The sequence below is a fragment of the Solea senegalensis genome, linkage group LG21, assembly GCF_019176455.1.
Source record: "Solea senegalensis isolate Sse05_10M linkage group LG21, IFAPA_SoseM_1, whole genome shotgun sequence".
Lineage (NCBI taxonomy): Eukaryota > Metazoa > Chordata > Actinopteri > Pleuronectiformes > Soleidae > Solea > Solea senegalensis.
In genome coordinates this window covers 601,974-620,686 of record NC_058040.1, presented here as the reverse complement: position 1 = coordinate 620,686, position 18,713 = coordinate 601,974, and the positions used below count along the sequence as shown (strand labels likewise).

General features: G+C 39.7%; 1 protein-coding gene across 3 annotated transcripts in view; it reads left to right on the top strand.

Moving 5' to 3' along the window:
* Positions 1-18,713, top strand: part of adamts6 (ADAM metallopeptidase with thrombospondin type 1 motif, 6) — a 71,801-nt gene that overhangs the window by 39,818 nt on the left and 13,270 nt on the right. For all 3 annotated transcript variants that reach the window (XM_044012163.1, XM_044012162.1, XM_044012164.1), the window contains 7 exons: positions 1,671-1,734; positions 5,031-5,133; positions 6,568-6,701; positions 11,475-11,598; positions 12,302-12,382; positions 14,843-15,006; positions 17,990-18,128. In XM_044012163.1, coding sequence (XP_043868098.1) covers positions 1,671-1,734; positions 5,031-5,133; positions 6,568-6,701; positions 11,475-11,598; positions 12,302-12,382; positions 14,843-15,006; positions 17,990-18,128 — 809 coding nt within the window. The remainder of the gene's footprint in view (positions 1-1,670; positions 1,735-5,030; positions 5,134-6,567; positions 6,702-11,474; positions 11,599-12,301; positions 12,383-14,842; positions 15,007-17,989; positions 18,129-18,713) is intronic.

Genomic DNA, 18,713 nt, shown 5'->3' with positions numbered 1-18,713 from the left:
TTATTGTCCACTGAAGGTCATTTTTTGGTGGCCGATAAAGCACTATATTTTATTTTTGGTTGTTGGAAATTAAGTTTGAAATTGTTTGTTTGTGTGTTGTTTGTCTAAGGAAACATTTGAGAATATTTGAGGGCTCTACTAGTGTCCATCCAGCTACCGTCCTTGTTGCTTAGTGACAGTGTTTACACGCATTAACATTAACACCATGCACCATTTGAAAGCACCAAGTGAGCCAGCATCCATAAGCACCAGACAGGACACAGTTTTTTACATCAGCGTTTCAAGATCCCATCAATTTGTTTTTGGCTTCAATGGGCAGCTAATTTGTAGAGGGAATTATCTCAAACACCATGGTGCTCTAACTGCTCAGCATCAGCAGACACAGTTAGATATTAGCTGGTGAACATTGAAGGAGGTGGTTTAGGTCAAAACAGAGCTAAAGGAGACCTGTCAGACAGGCAGAGACAAAAACCAAATAGGAAATAATGTTAGAAACTTTACAGACATACTGTGATATCACACATATGCTTTAAAGGAGATGATTTAAAGCCTAACTTTCCTGGATCTTTTTGCCAAAGCTGAAAAACTAATATTTAAGTAAAGGGGAAAAAAGCCCGATGGGGAAAATTTGGGGCCAAGCTCTACAACAGAATGTCAAGTCAGTGACACCCCAAACTATCCTTTGATTAAAAGTTACAGAATATACCATTTAGGATTTCTCTCCAAGTATGATTGGCACTGCTAGTCTCTTGTCCTTGTGCAGATGTGGATCATATGCAATCACTTATGACACAGCTCACTCTCCCCTGCTGCATCATTTTTTCTTTCTAAGGCCTCCCGATGTGTGCTCACCAGACAAATCATTGTTCAGTGCATGGCTGTCTGGCAGCTAGACGTCTGGGATCTTCATATCCATCTTCAGTGTTTGCATTCCTCTGCTTTGGAAGCTAGGTATTACGTCAAACACATCATAGGAAGACACGAGAGAGAGAGAGAGAGAGAGAGAGAGAGAGCCAGGGTGAACCATAGGGAACTGGGATTACAAGAAGCGGGTGGCGGGGGTGCAGAAGGAAAGACGGGGAAGAGGAGAAGGCACGGGCATAATGCGGAACACCTGTGTAAAGTGATCACTAGTGCTCAGACATCAGTGCAAAGTGAAAGGCGGGAGAGGAAAGAGAGTCACAGCGGCCTTTAACTCATTCATTACAGAGATTGTCTCCAAGTTGTATGCAGTGAAGTGGAAATAGTCGTGGAGGACAGGGAGGCTGATGAAGGCAAGCGATGATAAGAGCAGGAAAAGAAAACCATTAAGAGATGTAGTAGATGAGAAGTGAAGAGTGGATAAAGGAAAAGGAGTGAGTGGGGAATTGCTCTGAGGTTACACACTCCCAAATCTAAATGTCATGTCACACTTAAAAGCTCTTAGGACGGCTTGGATTTCATGAATGAATCACTGGCACAGATGCTCAGCAAAGCAGCAAATGCAGACAGACTTTTGGCTGAGATTTCTTCGCTTTTTTTTCCTCTTTTTTTGAAGCCTTACTTAATATACTCAGATTATGTCTTTGAAGGTTTTGTGATTTGTGCATTTATGGTGTTTGATGTGATGTGTTGAAGATGTCGCTACACTTTTGAATTCCCTGCTCATTCAGTTCTCCTCTTTCTCTCAGTCCGTCTGGGGGAGGAAAGTACTGCCTTGGAGAGAGGAAACGCTACAGATCCTGTAACATTGACGTGAGTGTCTTAATTTCTTTGTTTTAATCTGTCTGCTCTGTATTTAGACGATGGTGTACAGCTCCTAGGGTCTGATATTCACTGGTGATGGGGGTATGCTGATGTATACTCTGAGATCTGTAAAGCTGATCTGAGATCTTTAAAGCTGCTGCGCCTCTCAAAGCATAGGGCGCACCCCACTGGTGGGGGAGCTCCCCGCAACCCTCATATGGAGGATAAAGCTGGAGATGAATGAAGCCCTGAAAATGGGACCGTTCTCCACACTTTTTAAGGGGATGCAAGCTCATCATACATCACACATGCCGTTTCACTGCAAGGCGAGATGGCTTTCCTGAGCAAAGGCGTTGTTGCACATCTCTGAGCTCAGAGCAGAGATTCGGTTGTTTTTGGAGGAGGTTACAAGCAGTTATTTCTGACGAAACTGATCTATCTAGATCTATCTATCTAGAATTATTGTATTTAGAAAGATGAATGTATTGTAATGCAGTGTTCAGAATGACATGTTGATATGCCTTTGCTCTTGATTTGTATGGAATTAGATTTGTGTCGCTTTTTGTGACACTTCACAAGGCAAAAAACACTTTTTAAGAAGCAGACAACACTTTTTAAAAAGCAAAATATCAATTGAATCATTCAAAAATATTGTATTTTATTGTTTGAAAATACATTTGTTCTTTGCACTCCCTCACTTGTTCTTTGCACTGTAGTTTTTGTTTGAGATACTGTCACGGGCTTGGAGTTGCTGTCCGTCTGGAACTCGTTCCCCAAGTAATTAACTTATGTTTGTCAGATTATAAACCTTAGATACTTAGAATTATTATTGTTTTGTTCCAGACGGACAGTGACTCCAAGCCTGTGACTTTCTCGGTCCATTGAGCTGTCAATCGCAAACAAAAACTGTGGCGCAAAGAAAAAGTGAGGAAGCGCAAAGAACAAGTGTATTTTCAAACAATAAAAGACAATATTTTTTGAATGATTAAATCGATTTTTTTATGGTGGCACTGGGGCCGCAGCTAAGGATTATTTTCATGTATGTAAAGTACCAACATAGGGATGAGACTTTACAGTGCCATCTGATCCAATTTTGATTTCTATACAGGGCAATGAAAAGTCAGGTTATAACACTTTTCCGAAACCGGCGCTCTTGTAGAAATGATTTGTGGCCAAAGTGTCATCTTGATGAATGCTCTTCCCTGGTTTGCATGTGGACTGAGGTAGAGCGTGTTGAGGCATTCTGACCTGGGATGGATCTGGCCTGTCTCAGCACGACTGCTGAACCTCTTCACTGCTGCCTCACGTTTCTCCTGCAGAACATGTTCTCTCAGAGACTTGGAAAGCAGGGTAGATGATGATAGCAAAGCACAAGGCTGTGATTTTGGGTCCAGTCATCTCTTTGTCACTTGAAAACTCATATTTTTTTGTGACATTTCTCTTGAGTCGAGTTTCCATGGAAAGCATTTTTTCTTTTTTCCTTAGATCTGGAGCAATGATTTAAACAAATATGTAACATGGCTGCAAGATGAGATCTCTGTTCAACTATTTCTAGGTGGCCATTTTTTCAGAAGGTGAAAATTGAAATAGTTAGGGTCCTTGTGGACATTTAACTGCAAGTCTCAAAAATAATAGCTGAGAAGCAAGCACTGAGTGTTTTCTTTGGAAAACAAACAACGGCCCCGACCAACTACTATTTCATCACACTGACCACACCTTGTCCAGGAAAGAGAGAGAGAGAGAGAAACACAGATGTATGTAAGTTAGTGAGTTAATCAACTTTTCTTCACAAATCACTTTTCAAAGTATGGTGCTGCAAAGTTCATAAAACAATGAACTTTGAAATACAACCGTTCACAGAGATCATATTAGACACATAAACAGACATTTGGTGATTGTTACACCAAGGCTTACTGATTCTGTGGTTGTGGCAGTGATGACGAGGGTCTTCCGAAGCAACATCTTCCTGCTAAAGCATCATCGCCTTTGGGTTTTAGGTGGTTGAGATCTAAGAGGTCTGGTAGTGGAGTGTAACTTACATACAATGTGATCTTTCTCTTCTTCCCTAAAGCACGTGTTAGCACATATAAATATCATTTGGCTCTGTGGTGTCATTTCAACACATTCTTGTAATGGTATTATTTTGTCTCCTCTGCATGTTTGATGTGCATGTTAAAGCTGCCATTTTGGCAAATCATTGAGTGGTAGTGAAAGTGGCTCAGCCTCCAGTGTGGAACACTTTCAGCATGTGAAATACAGCTTTGACCCAAGAGCTTTTATTTGTCCTGGGGGAGAGTGTTTTGGGGTTTCTGAGGACCTTTTCACACCAATAAAATGCTTCTTTCCACCTCTTTTTTTTTTAACACCCTCTTATTGGAGCAACATCCACAGAGTGCAGCCCCAGCCCAGATAAATCAGAAACCAGAATCTGAGCCAGAACCAGGTCTGCACCAGCCTGTGTTGCAGTGCTGGACTTCTCTACCTCCTCTGACTGAGTTTATGTTTCTAATTACCCTGCCAAAGACGTGCTTCATTATCCATCATAAATCCACACAAGAAAACAAAGCAATCTCTCCAAACGCAAAACACACTGTTCTCAATTAGGAATACCCAGGAAGAAGTCTGCTTTAACATCTGAAAATACAAAGTGACATCTTGTGACATCTTTTATGCATTTGTAAATAACAACTATTTCCATGCAAATAGAAACTTTCCAGCGTAAAGAAAAAGTCCAAGCAGCTAATTCACTTACTTAAATGGTAACAGCATGTTAGCCTTCATGTAAAGATTTTACAGGGCACATTTTTTCTGAACATTGTTAAGCACATTATGTTTTGAATTACACTAATTGTATATATGATAATAGAATAAATAATTTTCAGCTTCCACTTCTGCATTCCTCTTGCTGTGCAACATTACTGTAATGTTCAATGTGTGATGGAACAAACAACATAAACTCTTTTTACTTTTGTAAATGGCAATAACAGCAAATGATACGGCCTCCAGGCAATTTCCAGAAAGAAAAAAGAAAAATTAACTTTTGTATGATAATCCAGTTATGGTTAAAAGACAATGGGTGAATACAATATAAAAAGACTAATCTAATATATTACAGTAGATGTGTTTTTCATTTAATCAGCTCTGCAAATCATTTCTCAGTGTGAGTAGAAAAATAAATAAATAAAAAAAAAGTATTTGGATTGTAGTTGTTTTTCTAAAAGTTAGCTTCTAGTCACAAATGTCCCAAGATATGCAAAATGGAGTACAGTGTGTCTCACTTGTGTTTACTCTTTTTCGTATTGCAGGCCTGCCCTGCAGGTTCCCGTGACTTCCGAGAGAAGCAGTGCGCTGATTTCGACAACATGCCTTTCCGTGGGAAGTACTACAATTGGAAGCCTTACACTGGTGGTGAGTTCATGTCTGCAGTGTGTAAATCCTTTGATTTACATTAAAACCTCAAACCATTTAAATTTGAAGCATTCCTTAGCTAGTAGAGACGTCAGTAGGCCTTATGTGAATGGTCTGTATTTATAAAGCACTTTTCTGTGCTTGATGACCACTTTAAAGCACTTTATACAACTTATACGACTCTTACAATACTTAGCTATAATAGCTTTGTGTTGCCAGTCACAGGACATCCATGGCTTGACAAGCTGATTTAAGTTAACTCAACATTTATCCTTCACACTGTGCATCTTAGCATGAAAGCAAGCAGGTCAAAGGCCAAATACTTTGTTGATATGGTTAAGACATGATGAATACTTTGGCTGCTCCTATGTCAACACCTAATATTTTGCTCTTTAAGAAAACAAAATTGAAACTATGGCATGTTGAAATTATCACATGTACAGTAGGTGCTAATTCATTGAATTTACATCTTACAAATGGAGCGTTTCCATTATACAGTTCTAGCACTACTTGGCTTGACTCAACACAAATGTGACATTTGGTGTGTGAGTAGGTTTAAATAATAATCTGTTAGTCACTGGAGGAGTTAGTTAGTAGTAAGTTAGCAGAGCAGCATCCGTAAAGGCTAACTTTGTACCAAGAGTTGCTAATGTTGCTGAAGTGATAATCACTGTGTCTGCCTTTATCCTTGTCCACGAGCTCAGTTTTGACAGTGTAGTGTTTGAGTTGAACACATAAATGCGATTTGATTGGGTATTGTCTGTGCTGGAATATTTGCATATCGTGTTTTGGAAAGCTGAACATTTCTCAACTTGACCAAAGCAAAGTAACGGACCCACAATCCAGTTTGGCAACACTTGATGCAGCTCCTTGTAAAGTGAAGACACCCTTCAGTTGATGCCTCCGGTGCGTGTGTATACAGTTGTACTATCGCCGCTTTTGGCAGCAATTTAAGAGTACAGGCCTTGTGTCACTCTCCCCCCACATTCTCCCATTGATGTCTGTAGATCATGGAAAATATCCACTCAACTAAAAAGACAAACAGCTCAAAGAAAAAGTGATAAGAGTGTGAAGCATGTAAACACATCTTTTACTTCCCTTCAGAGATGAAGGAGCTTAAGTTGCATCTCTTTTATCACAAGGGTCTGTTTTGTTAAATCCATCACCTACTGACTCGCAGTGCTCTGTCAGCTGGTAGTTGTCATTTAAGAACAGTTTTATAGATGTTGTCAGCCGGTGCTGTCTCTGATGGTGTCGGTGTTGTAGTGACATCACACTGCCATGTTTGGTCTACATGAGTATTATCTTTAACAAGCAGAGAGGAGATTCCAGAGCTGACTGCAAGTCCCGGGATAACACTTGTGTTTGATAGTCTTTACAGTCTAATAGGGTTCTTGCTATGTTGTGTGTTTCCTGCATGTTCCGTGTATGCAGGTGGCGTGAAACCCTGTGCTCTGAACTGCCTGGCAGAGGGCTACAACTTCTACACGGAGCGTTCTCCTGCGGTCATCGATGGCACAAGGTGTCTGGCTGACTCGTTGAACATTTGCATCAACGGAGAGTGTAAGGTAAGTCTCAAACGATCCATCCATCCATTTTCTACCGCTTTATCCTCCATATGAGTGTCACGTTGGGTGCTGTGCCAATCTCAGCTGACATAGGGCAATAGGCGGGTTACAACGCACCTACAGTCAATTTAGAGTGTCCAATTTACCTAATCCCCAAAGCTGGAAGCTGGAAAAAAAATGGAGAAAACCCACGCACACATGGGTAGAACATGCAAACTCCATGCAGAAAGGCCCTTGTTCTGACCGGGTCTCAAACCCAGGTCTTCTTGCTGCAAATGCAAGGTTGCTAACCACTAAATGATCACAGATTTAAAATGCTGTAAAAAATTCTGCACTATTTTGCAGATTTCTTTAAATAAAAAAATTAACTTGAGCTATAACTCAGTTATCATAATAGTTATGAAAAGTTAGTCTCTTGGAAATTTTTTAAAAGGGTCCCAGGCCTTGTAAAAAAAAAAAGAAAGATCATGCCTGTGTCTGGTGTTAAACTGATTTTCTTCAATTTTAACATTACATAAAACATCCCACAGCCATTGACGGTAAAATAGCAGAGGCCAAATTCCAATGCATCACCAAGCTGGGAGAGTTGTAAGAGCAACAGTCTGGCTTTGCAGAGGTGTAAATTTTTCTGGAATTACGCCGAACAGAGACATCAAGAGTTTGGGACAAACACCAGTTTCAAAATTGTCTAGCAAAATTTGTCCCCAAAAAATTAGCAAGCCCAGAGTAAAACCAAAGCCAGTGAAAGAGAATGGCTGGTTCAAATTTACATCAAGGACATGTTGGGTCACAATCAGGAAAAACTTTGCTCTGTCTCACACTAGACCAGTGGGTCTGATGTACGGGTTTAAACCGGATGATACAGCGCCTGGAGTTGATGGAAGAGGAATGAATTCTGCTCAAGATTATATCCCAGATCTTTTCATTCAAGCACATGCTCAAGTCATTCTCTCAGAGAGACTTTAGAGGCCTTGTAGAGGGAATCTGCTTTGTGTTAATAATATTATGTAATTGTTTGAAAATAGTGTACAGATTTAGAATATCCCTGAATTAGTTGTATGTAAATACCAAACATCTTCAGGTTTTAACACCTTTATTGTGTAAACCTGATGCCTTTCTTGTTTTAAGTGATGGTAGCAGTGGCTAGCATTGTTGCCTCACAGCAAGAAGGTCACCAGTTTGGATCCGGGTTCGACCATGTGCCTTTTTGTATGGAGTTTGGATGTGTGCATGAGTTCTCTCACCTTCCTCCCACTGTACAAAAACATGCTTGCATCAGGATTAGTTTGAGTGAACACTCAAAATTGACCTGTCCATTTAACCTGCCTTCTGTCCGATATCAGGATTGACTCCAGCTCTTCTCATGGTTCATACTGTACCTTGAGAAAGCTTTATAGCAAACTAGTAGCATTGCAGTCTTTGGTATAGAGATTCTCACAGGATTATCATTGCTGTGGACTTATGTAATCAACTGGTCTTGGGGGCCCCCCCTCTCAGCTCGGGGCCCAAAGCAACGGCCTGCCTGCCTTGCCTGTTGCAACGTTCCTGACTTTGTCCAAATCTTAGGATTTAACTGTCATCGTATCTGATAGAACTAATGCCCAGAGCTATGAAACTAAAACCAAAGTTGTCCTGTAATAAACCATTTCTTCATGTGGTCGCCAGACTGCCAACATTAGAAGTAGTGGAAAAATTAACTGAAGATGTTTTAGTTTATTAACAATGACTTGGAACACAACAAATAAGGGACAGTTGCAAATGCTGCTAGACAATGGAGGCCTAACAAAATCCACTGACTCAATTTCTTTATGGGTCTTTATACTAAATGTCACTGTCCTCCTCCAATGGAGACATAAGTTGTCATGTGACCTAAGTTCCATTCCCAGGTCACATAATAACAACTGAGCAAAAAACTAGCCAATGAGAAAGGTTGTGTGGTGTGATTGAAAGCCCTGGAAAAATATGTTAAGTGGACTTTAAATAAATGTAAGTAGGCTTATTCTCACACTACTGTTTCATGTTCATTTGTCACAAATGAACCTTCACTTCTTCTGAATCTCTCTTTGGATTTTGTTTGTATTTATTTTAATCAGTGAGATTTCCATCTCATCGATTAAAAGCTCATTTCTTTATACAGAACACAAGTGACAACTTACAAAAATGCAAACTAAATCCAGTTCTATGAATAATTTGGATGTGAAATACATGTCAGAGGTAATAAAGTGTTTATGCATCGACAGCCCTGACAGTTTGACATTATCACTCATGGCCTCTTGTGATTGTTTGTGACTGATATTTAGTCAAATTGAAGCTGGAGTTACAGTTAAGCTCCACATTATTTGGACTAGCAGGAGTTTCCTCAGCCTCTGTGTCTTGAGATTGTATCTCTGATGAAACAGTTAGATAAAGACTGTGTAAACACGACTGCAGAAAACTGGAAAACTGTTCTACACTGAATAACAATCAGTCCTTAGGCATCATTGTGTTTGATTGTGGTCCAGTGACTGGTGTTGCTCAGTTTGACTCTTATCATGGAACTGCAGCCCTGACCAAGATTGTTTTGTGATAAATAAAACACAAAATAATTGTTTTTGTTGAATAATGGTTTGTTAGATGTGTTTGATTTAATATCAAGGCAGAACAAAAAAACAAAAAAACTGTTGGCACTTTGTGCTGTCTTTGTTTTCATGAGCGTAAATCCCTTTGCAGTGTGTGCAGCTGAAATAACTTTTTGGTTCTTCACTTTAAGTATTTGCTTTGACTTCTACCTGACTGTAATATTTGATTCCTGTTTGGTGTTGTGTCCATGCCGGCAACATTACTCTGATTACTGTAGAAAAACACAACAGGATGTGGGGGTGAGCAGCTCTGAGAGGTGCAATATTCCCTAGCAAATGAGCATTGCAGGGTTTATTCCCAGTATGAAACCGGTGTGTTATTTTATTTCAGAAGGCTGGCTCTCTGCTGGGTTCACTGCCACACTGTGATAAATCATTGGAACACTGGCTGCTTGGAAATATATTAGAAATACTAAAAATGACTATGTTGTGCAGACAGAGAGAGAGAGATAGAGAGAGATCGAGAGAGATAGAGTGATCCAAATAACATAGAGATAAGAGAGACAGTGATGGAAAGAACCTGGGAGGTCCAGAGGATGAGTGTAAGTGTCCAAGAGAGTGATCCTCCCATTTATACGGTCACACAGTTGCACAGTTTATATACTGGAACTGTATCAGTGTCTGTCACATGCATTTACTGGTTTCTATTTTTACTGAGAATAATGCCTCTGTTCTAGTTGAGCGCCACAGCTGATTAATATTTTTAGATCACCTTGACCAGCAGATTTGTTTTATTTGTTTCAACAATTTTTATTGCAAAGGAGTGCAATCATGCAGTAGCTCTCAGCGTCATCACCATGTTCCTTCATCTCCTACAAAGATCCCCCCAACCCCCGCCGTCATTGTAGTTAACAACTGCAAATCTACAAGTTTAATTGTATTCTTGTATGTACAGAATACTCGCTTATAGACATAACCATTGACTCTTAGATGAACATGTAACAAATAGTTTCATATCGCAAATGCTTCAGTGTGTCCCTGCTCCGTTAGTGTCGACAATAGAAACACAAAAGAGCACCGGGAAGTTTTGAGAAAGTAATGAAGTGATGAAGCAATCACAGATTTAGCACAGATTAGGTTTTAATGTCCTCCATTTGGTGAAAGTTGTCTTAAGCCAACATTTCTTTTTAAATATCTGCGGCACTTACAAGTTTAAATACTTGAGCTCTGCAATAATCTACAACTAAAAGTCTGTGAGGTAGTTAGCAGTTACAGATGTAAGTATATTATATAATGTCTGAAGACTGCCATGGTTTTTTAGTCTGCTGTCAACAAATATAAAACAAGAACAACATTGTGTCCATCTGTCTCTTAATAGTTAGCAGTTTGTGGTTCTCAGGCCCATTGATTCTGATACAAGATTCAAGAGGAACTTATAAAACAGTTCCCAAATACAGAATTTCTTATGAAAGTAAGTCTGGTGATAAAAGTGGTCTTAAAGTATAAATGCACACAAACTGAAAATCGTCAAGCAACAAAAACAATGTAAACATCTTAAAAACTGAAATTTCATCCCTGTCTTTATCAGTTGTTTTGGATGACTTTACTGTGTGTTACTTATATACACAATTGTAATCTACAGGAAAAGACTTGTCCTACACTTTTGATTCCATTTTCAGACAAAAAAACTCTCTATATAAAAACAATATGTGTTTGAGTTTAAATTAAATTGTGTAGATGTTGTATAAATGAAGAAAAGGAGATTGTATTCTGGAAATTCTCCCAAAATAATTCCAGCCAGCAGTCGCAATTTGTGTTGGCAGAACTGTTCTAGGAAAATGGTTCATTATCTTTTGAGGATAGTTGTGATTGTTAAGAATATGATTCACATCCTTGAGGAAAGTTGAATTACTGACTGCTGACAAAGAGGATTAATACCAGTCTCATCTCTGTACAGTTAATATCATGCTAGTTAGCTTAGCATCAAGATGTTAAATGTATGTATAAATTGATTTCTATAAAACATCTTAGAGTTGGCATTTTAAGTGTTGCCAGAAGTTTGTGCACTTCTCAGTTATATATTGTATGTGTCACGTTTGTTACTGAGGATGATATCTATGAAATCTGACCTCAAGATATTTGTAACACTAAAAGTTACACTAAAATTGTGCTTCATGATCCAAATCCTGAATCCACTGTCACTCTCGTTCTCAAGCATGTCGGCTGCGACAACACCCTGGGATCTGACGCTAAAGAAGATCGATGCCGCGTGTGCGGAGGGGACGGCAGCACCTGTGAGGCCACAGAGGGACTCTTCAATGAGTCTTTACCCCGAGGAGGTAAAATACATCTGACTCCACACGAGCTGTTTCAGGATGAGAGGCTTAGATATAGCTGTCTGTGAGAGCTCCAGCAGCTTTCAGGCGTCTTTGATTCACTCATTCTGGACAAAGGAGAAGGTGAGAGTTTGCTTTGGTTTGATGAGCACATGTGTCAAAGCGAAGATGACAGTGAAGAAAACAAAATAACTCACCGTCCTTTCTGGCCAAGCAGCTTTTGTCCAAACTCCAACCCTTTCCCGAAGCCAGGAGGATAATCTTTCATGGAAAAGTGCCTTTTTCACCTTTGTCACTCACCCACAGAGCATATGTTTTTGACTATTTAGAATTATGTTGTCAGAATATAGATCAAAACATAATATTTTCCTCATTAATTACATCATGGAGTGAAGAAATTAGGAGTGAGATAGGGGCTTGGTGTTGGCTGTAGCCTGAGGTCATCTATAGAGACCAGGAGAGAGAGAAAACATATTTCTCCTTCTATGGTATGGCTAGTAAACCATCTAAAAATACTGTGAGTGCATGTGTGTGTATGGAGGAAGAGGGAAGGGGTTATTTTGTCCTCCTGCTTTGTCCTTTTTCGGTGTTTTGGAATTTTTTCTATACGTACTCTTACCTTAAATGATACATGACTTTCCGTCTCCTCTGCAATGGGAAAGATGTCACATGGGAATGAGACATTGGGTGCGTCCTTGTCTTGCAGGCTACATGGAGGTGGTTCAGATCCCAAAAGGATCAGTTCATATCGAGATTAAAGAAGTCGCCATGTCCAAGAATTATATTGGTAAGTAATGGCCCTGAAATGACACAATCACACAAGTAATGATATTAAAATCTGTTTTAATGCACTGGATTCTAATTAGCTATACCAGTGGTGGGACCACTTTAGTCCAGACTGAAATTTCTATTGGATGGACTGCCCACGACTGCCATGGCTGCCACAAGATGAAACCTACTGGCCTTGATGATATCTTGACCTTCCACACATTGGCACAAACATAATGAAAACAAAACTTTGCTTACATACTCAGGGTCCCCAGAAGATACATCCAAATGACTTAGATAATCCCATGACCCTCAGTTTAGAGCCACAAACATATGCATTACTATGATTACTATGAATTTAAAATATATATATATTCAAGGTCCCCAGCAGATGCATCCTAATCTTTTTTGGAGTTCTCAGTATTGCCATGCAGTTTTGAGTGTCCCCAAAGGATACACCCTAATGATTTTTACAATCCCCTGACATTTACTCAAGGTTGACATTTGTGGTTTGAAGCAAAAATATCTTTAAAGTTACTGGTACAGACATTTACAGCCCTCAGAGAATGATTGTAGTGACCTATTTATGAGGTTAACATTTTTGCTTTTTAGTACACATCTTGACAATTATGACATATTAGCATGAAATTTGGCACAGATATTCATGCGTCCCAGAGGATATATACACTAATGACTACACTCAAGCACATTTTGGTTAAGTGCCATAAATGGGTAAAAACATTCTTTCCAGTTAAACATCTACTGGATGGTGTATAGACTTTTATGTTCCTTGGAGACTGGATCCTAATGACATTAGCCTTTAGTTTATCTTTTGTTCTATATTGAGGTTGACATTTGTGGTTTTAAGTGACATGACTCCACAACTGTTGGACGGATCAGCATTGGATCTGTTTCTGTTTGTGACCAAACACTGCATCTGCAGAACTAAATGACAACAGTACTCTGTGAGTGCTAATACAAGTTAGTTACTTGATTTAGTAAGCTCTAAACTAAGTTGGTATAATTAGCATATATCTCAAAAACCTACTGTTTCTAATTAAAGTGCAGCCTCACAGAGGTGCAAGCGTAGTTGCAGACTCTGAGTCTTGCTTCATCATTTATCCATTCGTCTCAGCAGACCACTGCAGTGTGATTTGCAACATCAGGCTGTTTCATATTATGTGTTCCGTTCTGTGTCAACCACATTTCCTGGGATTTCCTTGTCAATTGAAAATTAGAAAGTGCCATCAATTAATCCCATATTACCTAATGTGGATCTATGAAACAGGGTTTGTAAAAAAAAATAAAATACACGCACACAGACACACAGACACACTCACACACAGTTAAATACATGTGTGTGATAGTCTTGGCACCAGACTCATCCATTCACTTCCAGACTAAACAAAAAGTATTTGCTACACTGGCAGCATCAGAACCAAAACAATCAAACAGCCATCAAACAACGATTCAATTAAGCCAGTTCTGTGTCTTTTCATTAACAAGAGAAAGACATGTGAGAGTGTGTTGAATTTATTGTGGACGGTGTTGATGGAGGGCTTAAGTTACACTTTGAACCACAGAGCTGCATCAGATTTATAGGGCCTTGGTGACAGCTGCCTGCTCCACCAGGATTATTGAGGATATGGTGCCTATATATCAAAGTTTAAAGAGTACAATTTTGGCTGTTGGACTTACTTTCTCCCTTTTAATCAACGTGTAACTTTGTCATGAACGTCATCTCTGACCACAGTGACAAAGATAATAGTTTTATTTTGTAGCATTGTCTTAGTCCTTCCATTTTTACATTTTGTATTTTGTGAAAGTGAAAACCAAAGGAGACCATAGAACACTTGGTGCAAGTCCTGTGAAGGCTTTGTGTAAACAGGCCAGTTCAATATAACAAAATCACAATGCTCTCAATCCGTGCCAGATGTGCTGAAAGGGAATTTATTGAGAGGAGGATTGTGATGTGTTCAGGATGAGTAAACTGTTGCCCATCTACTCTACGTAAATACAGCAGAGAGGAGTCTGGAGAGCATGAGCCAGAGAGACAGCACAGCGAGCAGTTGGATTGTTTCTCCCCAATTTGGCCCCATTTCAATGCAGAGAAAGTGGATATTTTCAGATCTGTTGTGCTTGGAGACCAGCCTTTGTTTTGACAACCAGACAGAGTGGTATTCACGAGGTTCGTCCAGGCTTTCACCTGAGGTGTGTTTTCTTTCTCCTCCTAAATTAGACGTATTGTACGTGTCGGTGCACGTGGACGTCTTAGTTTGCTGTGTGTTTCTGCTCAGCCTGCTGTCAGCGGCAGCATCAGGGGAGGGCTGTGAATGTTGATGTTGATGATGATGAAGACGTACGACGGCAATGACATCACACCAAAATGATTGTCTCCACCTGTTGCCTCAGCTACCGTTCCTGTCTGCTTTTGATTTCAGCTTTCTCAAAGGGTTTCTTGCTTTCTGTGATTACCTAGCTTTGAAATCTGAAAGGGATGATTATTACATCAACGGAGCATGGACCATCGACTGGCCCAGGAAGTTTGACATCGCGGGGACGGTGTTCCACTACAAGAGACCCTCTGACGAACCGGAGTCTTTAGAGGCGCTGGGGGCCACCACTGAAAACCTGGTTGTCATGGTAATACTGAATTTCTTATTGCCCCCACTGTGAATTCTTAAGCTCTGCTCACTGACCCTCAACAACCCCCGGGTAATTTAAAGTTAACATATGATAATATTAAGATTATAGGGATGATTTGATACCACATTGTTGTGTCCAATATTGATATCACAACCTTGAGTATTAATACAGATATCAGTCCAATACAATCTTAATAATCACACATTTATTCATTACAAAAACATAATGCTTCAGTTGTTTAATCCTTTAACACCTAAGCCTAAACATTTTTGCTTATTTTAACCATAAAGGGTCAGAAAATGTCCTGTGAGTCAGTGCTTTTGTCCATTTTTCCAGAATAACTTTAAATATCTGGCAGTTATTTACATTTTACTGCATGTTAAAATGTGCATTAACAATTTAAAATGAAGTAAACAATGTACCCCAATCTCCCAGTATTGAAAGTATTGAACTGGTACTGAGTATGAGAAACTCTCTTGCCCTAGTATTAGTGAAGTTTTTAATTAGTTTGCATCTGTGTGGCATGGCAGCAGACTCTAAAAACACCAGCAGAGCCTTTGTAGACATTAGTGTCGCAAAAATGTTTTGACACAAAAACACTTAAGATCTGACCCTGAACCTCTTCTCGCGACCTGAGTCTTATCAGATTTCTGTTGAGTTTCTGTTCGCCGCCAGCGACACAGGCAGCATTCAAAGTTCAGAGATGGGATGTTTTCATCGTTCAAAGTCATAGCAGACTTCTGTCTTTAAAGAGAATGTTATTGGTCTTTTTTGAAGTGGGGTTGTATGAGATACAAGGTGTGACCAGTGTGTTAAGCAGCCTTTTGAAAGTGTAACCCAAACAGCTCAGCTGCAATGGCATAACAGCTTTGGTGCTGTTGCGCTTATGTATGTTGGATAATACAAGAAGAAAGTATAGTTCCAAAGGAAAGGGGTTTTCTGATAACATTTTTAATAGGGCCTATATCTTGTTTAACAGTAAAAAAAAAAAGAAGACAGAAATCACAATGTTTTCCCATTTCCCACTCCAAAAGAGGCAGTGATCAATCAAACAAACAAACATTATTTGTATAGCTCATAAAATGTAATGCATATTGCTTCACATAAAACACCCCCAATACACACACAGTCTGGTTCAGGAGTCAGGAGAGTAACCTTAACCATAACTCTTACTGGCCCAAACCTAACCGAACCCTAACCCTGGGACTGTGTAAACTGACTCAGGTGCTCACCTGGAACAATCCTTGGAACACACACATGTTTATGCAGCATTCTTTGTCAGGACACTCATGGGACATAAATCATATCACAAATAAATGTCTAACCCTTAACTGTAACCCAAACCCAAACCCAAACCCAATTTTACAGCTGTTTGACAGGACTGATAGTATTGCTTGACAGAGCCCATTTTCAGATGGAGGATGCAGCATACAAATAATTTAAGTTACACTATTTCAGTTCACAAAAACCGAACCGAGATGTGGATTTATGTGACACACTTGACTGCACAAGTACCTTATTACCTTACCCCTACTTCAAAAAACCCAAACTATCCCTTTAAAGGAACCCTGTGGTGCTTTCATGTAAGTAAACAAAGTAGAAACAGATGTGTCCAATGCATTCAATTCAAAAACAATTTCTTTGAATACTTTACAATTTCCATTGTTTCTTCACACGGGACCTTCTCAAACTGTCAGTGGACAAGCATGAGACCACCTGACACCTTCAGTCTCACCCTCTTCACCGATCACCTGAGGTAGAAGTGCCTCCTCTCGCTCTGCAGCTCTATCCTGCTGCTATGTATTTAAGTCCACTTAAACTCAACATCTGGGTGCTAACCTTAGCTCACCCTCAGCCAGTGGTTTGGGGTTGAAAGCTATTTATATGGAGACACTGATGAGTGCAAACACAGTGTGACTTGGTTTTGTGTGCGTCCTCTCTACGTTATTGTGTGAAGGGTTTGTGTGTGCATGTTAAACACCACAGATGCACTTACTTCTATAATGGGTTTCATGACATGTTCCGCCGTTTCCTCGCTGTATTAGCCGGTGGTTTCTGCCTTGACATGAACGTTGAAAATACCAGACCACACATTGTGGCTGGAGTACACAAGCCACTGGCCACTCGACCACCAGCTATTTCTTTGCGGCTGTGCTTTACTTCCTCGGTTTCTGCATCCAGCAGACTAATATAAGGCCACCAGGGCCTCACTCATCTTACTCATCTGTTTAAATTGCGTTTAAAATTATAGTGATCAATACATGAATGTTATCAGCGGGTCATATTGTTATTTGCAATGTGAAAGATTCTGATTTTTAGCTTTCTTCAACTCGATGAGACTCATTCACAGACACTGATTGACTTGTGTCGTCACATTTAATGGATCAAGCGACGAAGGGATTCATTTAGGAATAATCTACAAATGAATCGTTTGCAGCCCTTATTCAGAGGTTCACTAATTCGTAAGAACATAATCAATATACCGTATATCTGACTACTGACCTGCTTGTGGAAAAGAATCATTTATTGATTGATTTAATCAATTCTACACTGTGTAACAATATAGGATTCAAATTACTATAATATTTCATCATTTATAATATTTGCTGAGAGAGAGCACAACTTAATCTCTATGAGTCAGTGTCATTGTCGGCTCATCTTAACACAAACGCCACTCTAAACATGCACTCCAGTCGAAATTCACATTACCTGCCAATAGAGAGGCGAGCACACGTCATAAAACAAGTACTAGCACCTTTAGAATATTTAAATTCCTCTCTGTTGTGTGTTTTCTAAAGTGTTCTTCCTGTCTGATCTGTGTGGTGTTTTGCATGCATGTTTGCTCAATGCATTTTTGGAAGTTGCAATTCATTCGGATTCTGTTTTAGACACATCCAGTATATGATCATTTCATGCCCTACCATAGCTTTTTTTTCCCCCTCTTCTCCTCACATTTTATTCTCTGTATTATTGACTTCAGATCCTGCTCCAGGAACAGAACATGGGAATACGCTACAAGTTCAATGTGCCCATCCAGCGCACAGGAAGTGGCGACAATGAGGTGGGCTTCTCCTGGCACCACCTGCCCTGGTCTGAATGCTCATCTACCTGCGCTGGAGGTGAGTCAGCACAGCGAGCTTGTTCTATTGTACTTTTTTATTTATTTATCTATAATCACTTTTATTTAAGTCCAGTGATTGAGTCATTATCAGGCTGTTGCAGAGCTTGGTCACATTTGAATCAGGTGTGTAGGAAACATCTAAAACATGAAGGACAGGGAACCCTTTCATTAAACAGGTGCGTGAAAATGCAGTTTGTCGAAAGTGAAACATTTACACTTGCTGCTCTTTTTTACAGATGATCTTTCATATGTTGAATTACTCTTGATTGAAAAGCATCTGCTATAACTCAACTATTACAGCTGCTAAATGCAGAAACAACCCACCTCATTTCTCGTGTTTCATCATTCGTTATTTATTTTATTATTGGTTCTAACATTATACTGGATAGTAGAAGCAAAGGCTAGTCTGGCTGCCTGTTACATGACATACAATATGACTTTCTCCCCCCTCTTTCTTCATAGATACTGATTTTCGAAAACTGTTGTATAACTTTTCATTATCAAAGTTTATTTTTCTGCGAGAGAAGAATACTGCCTTCTCAGTGTCGACCTTCTGCTGAGCTTCAGTGGCCAGTTGGCTTTT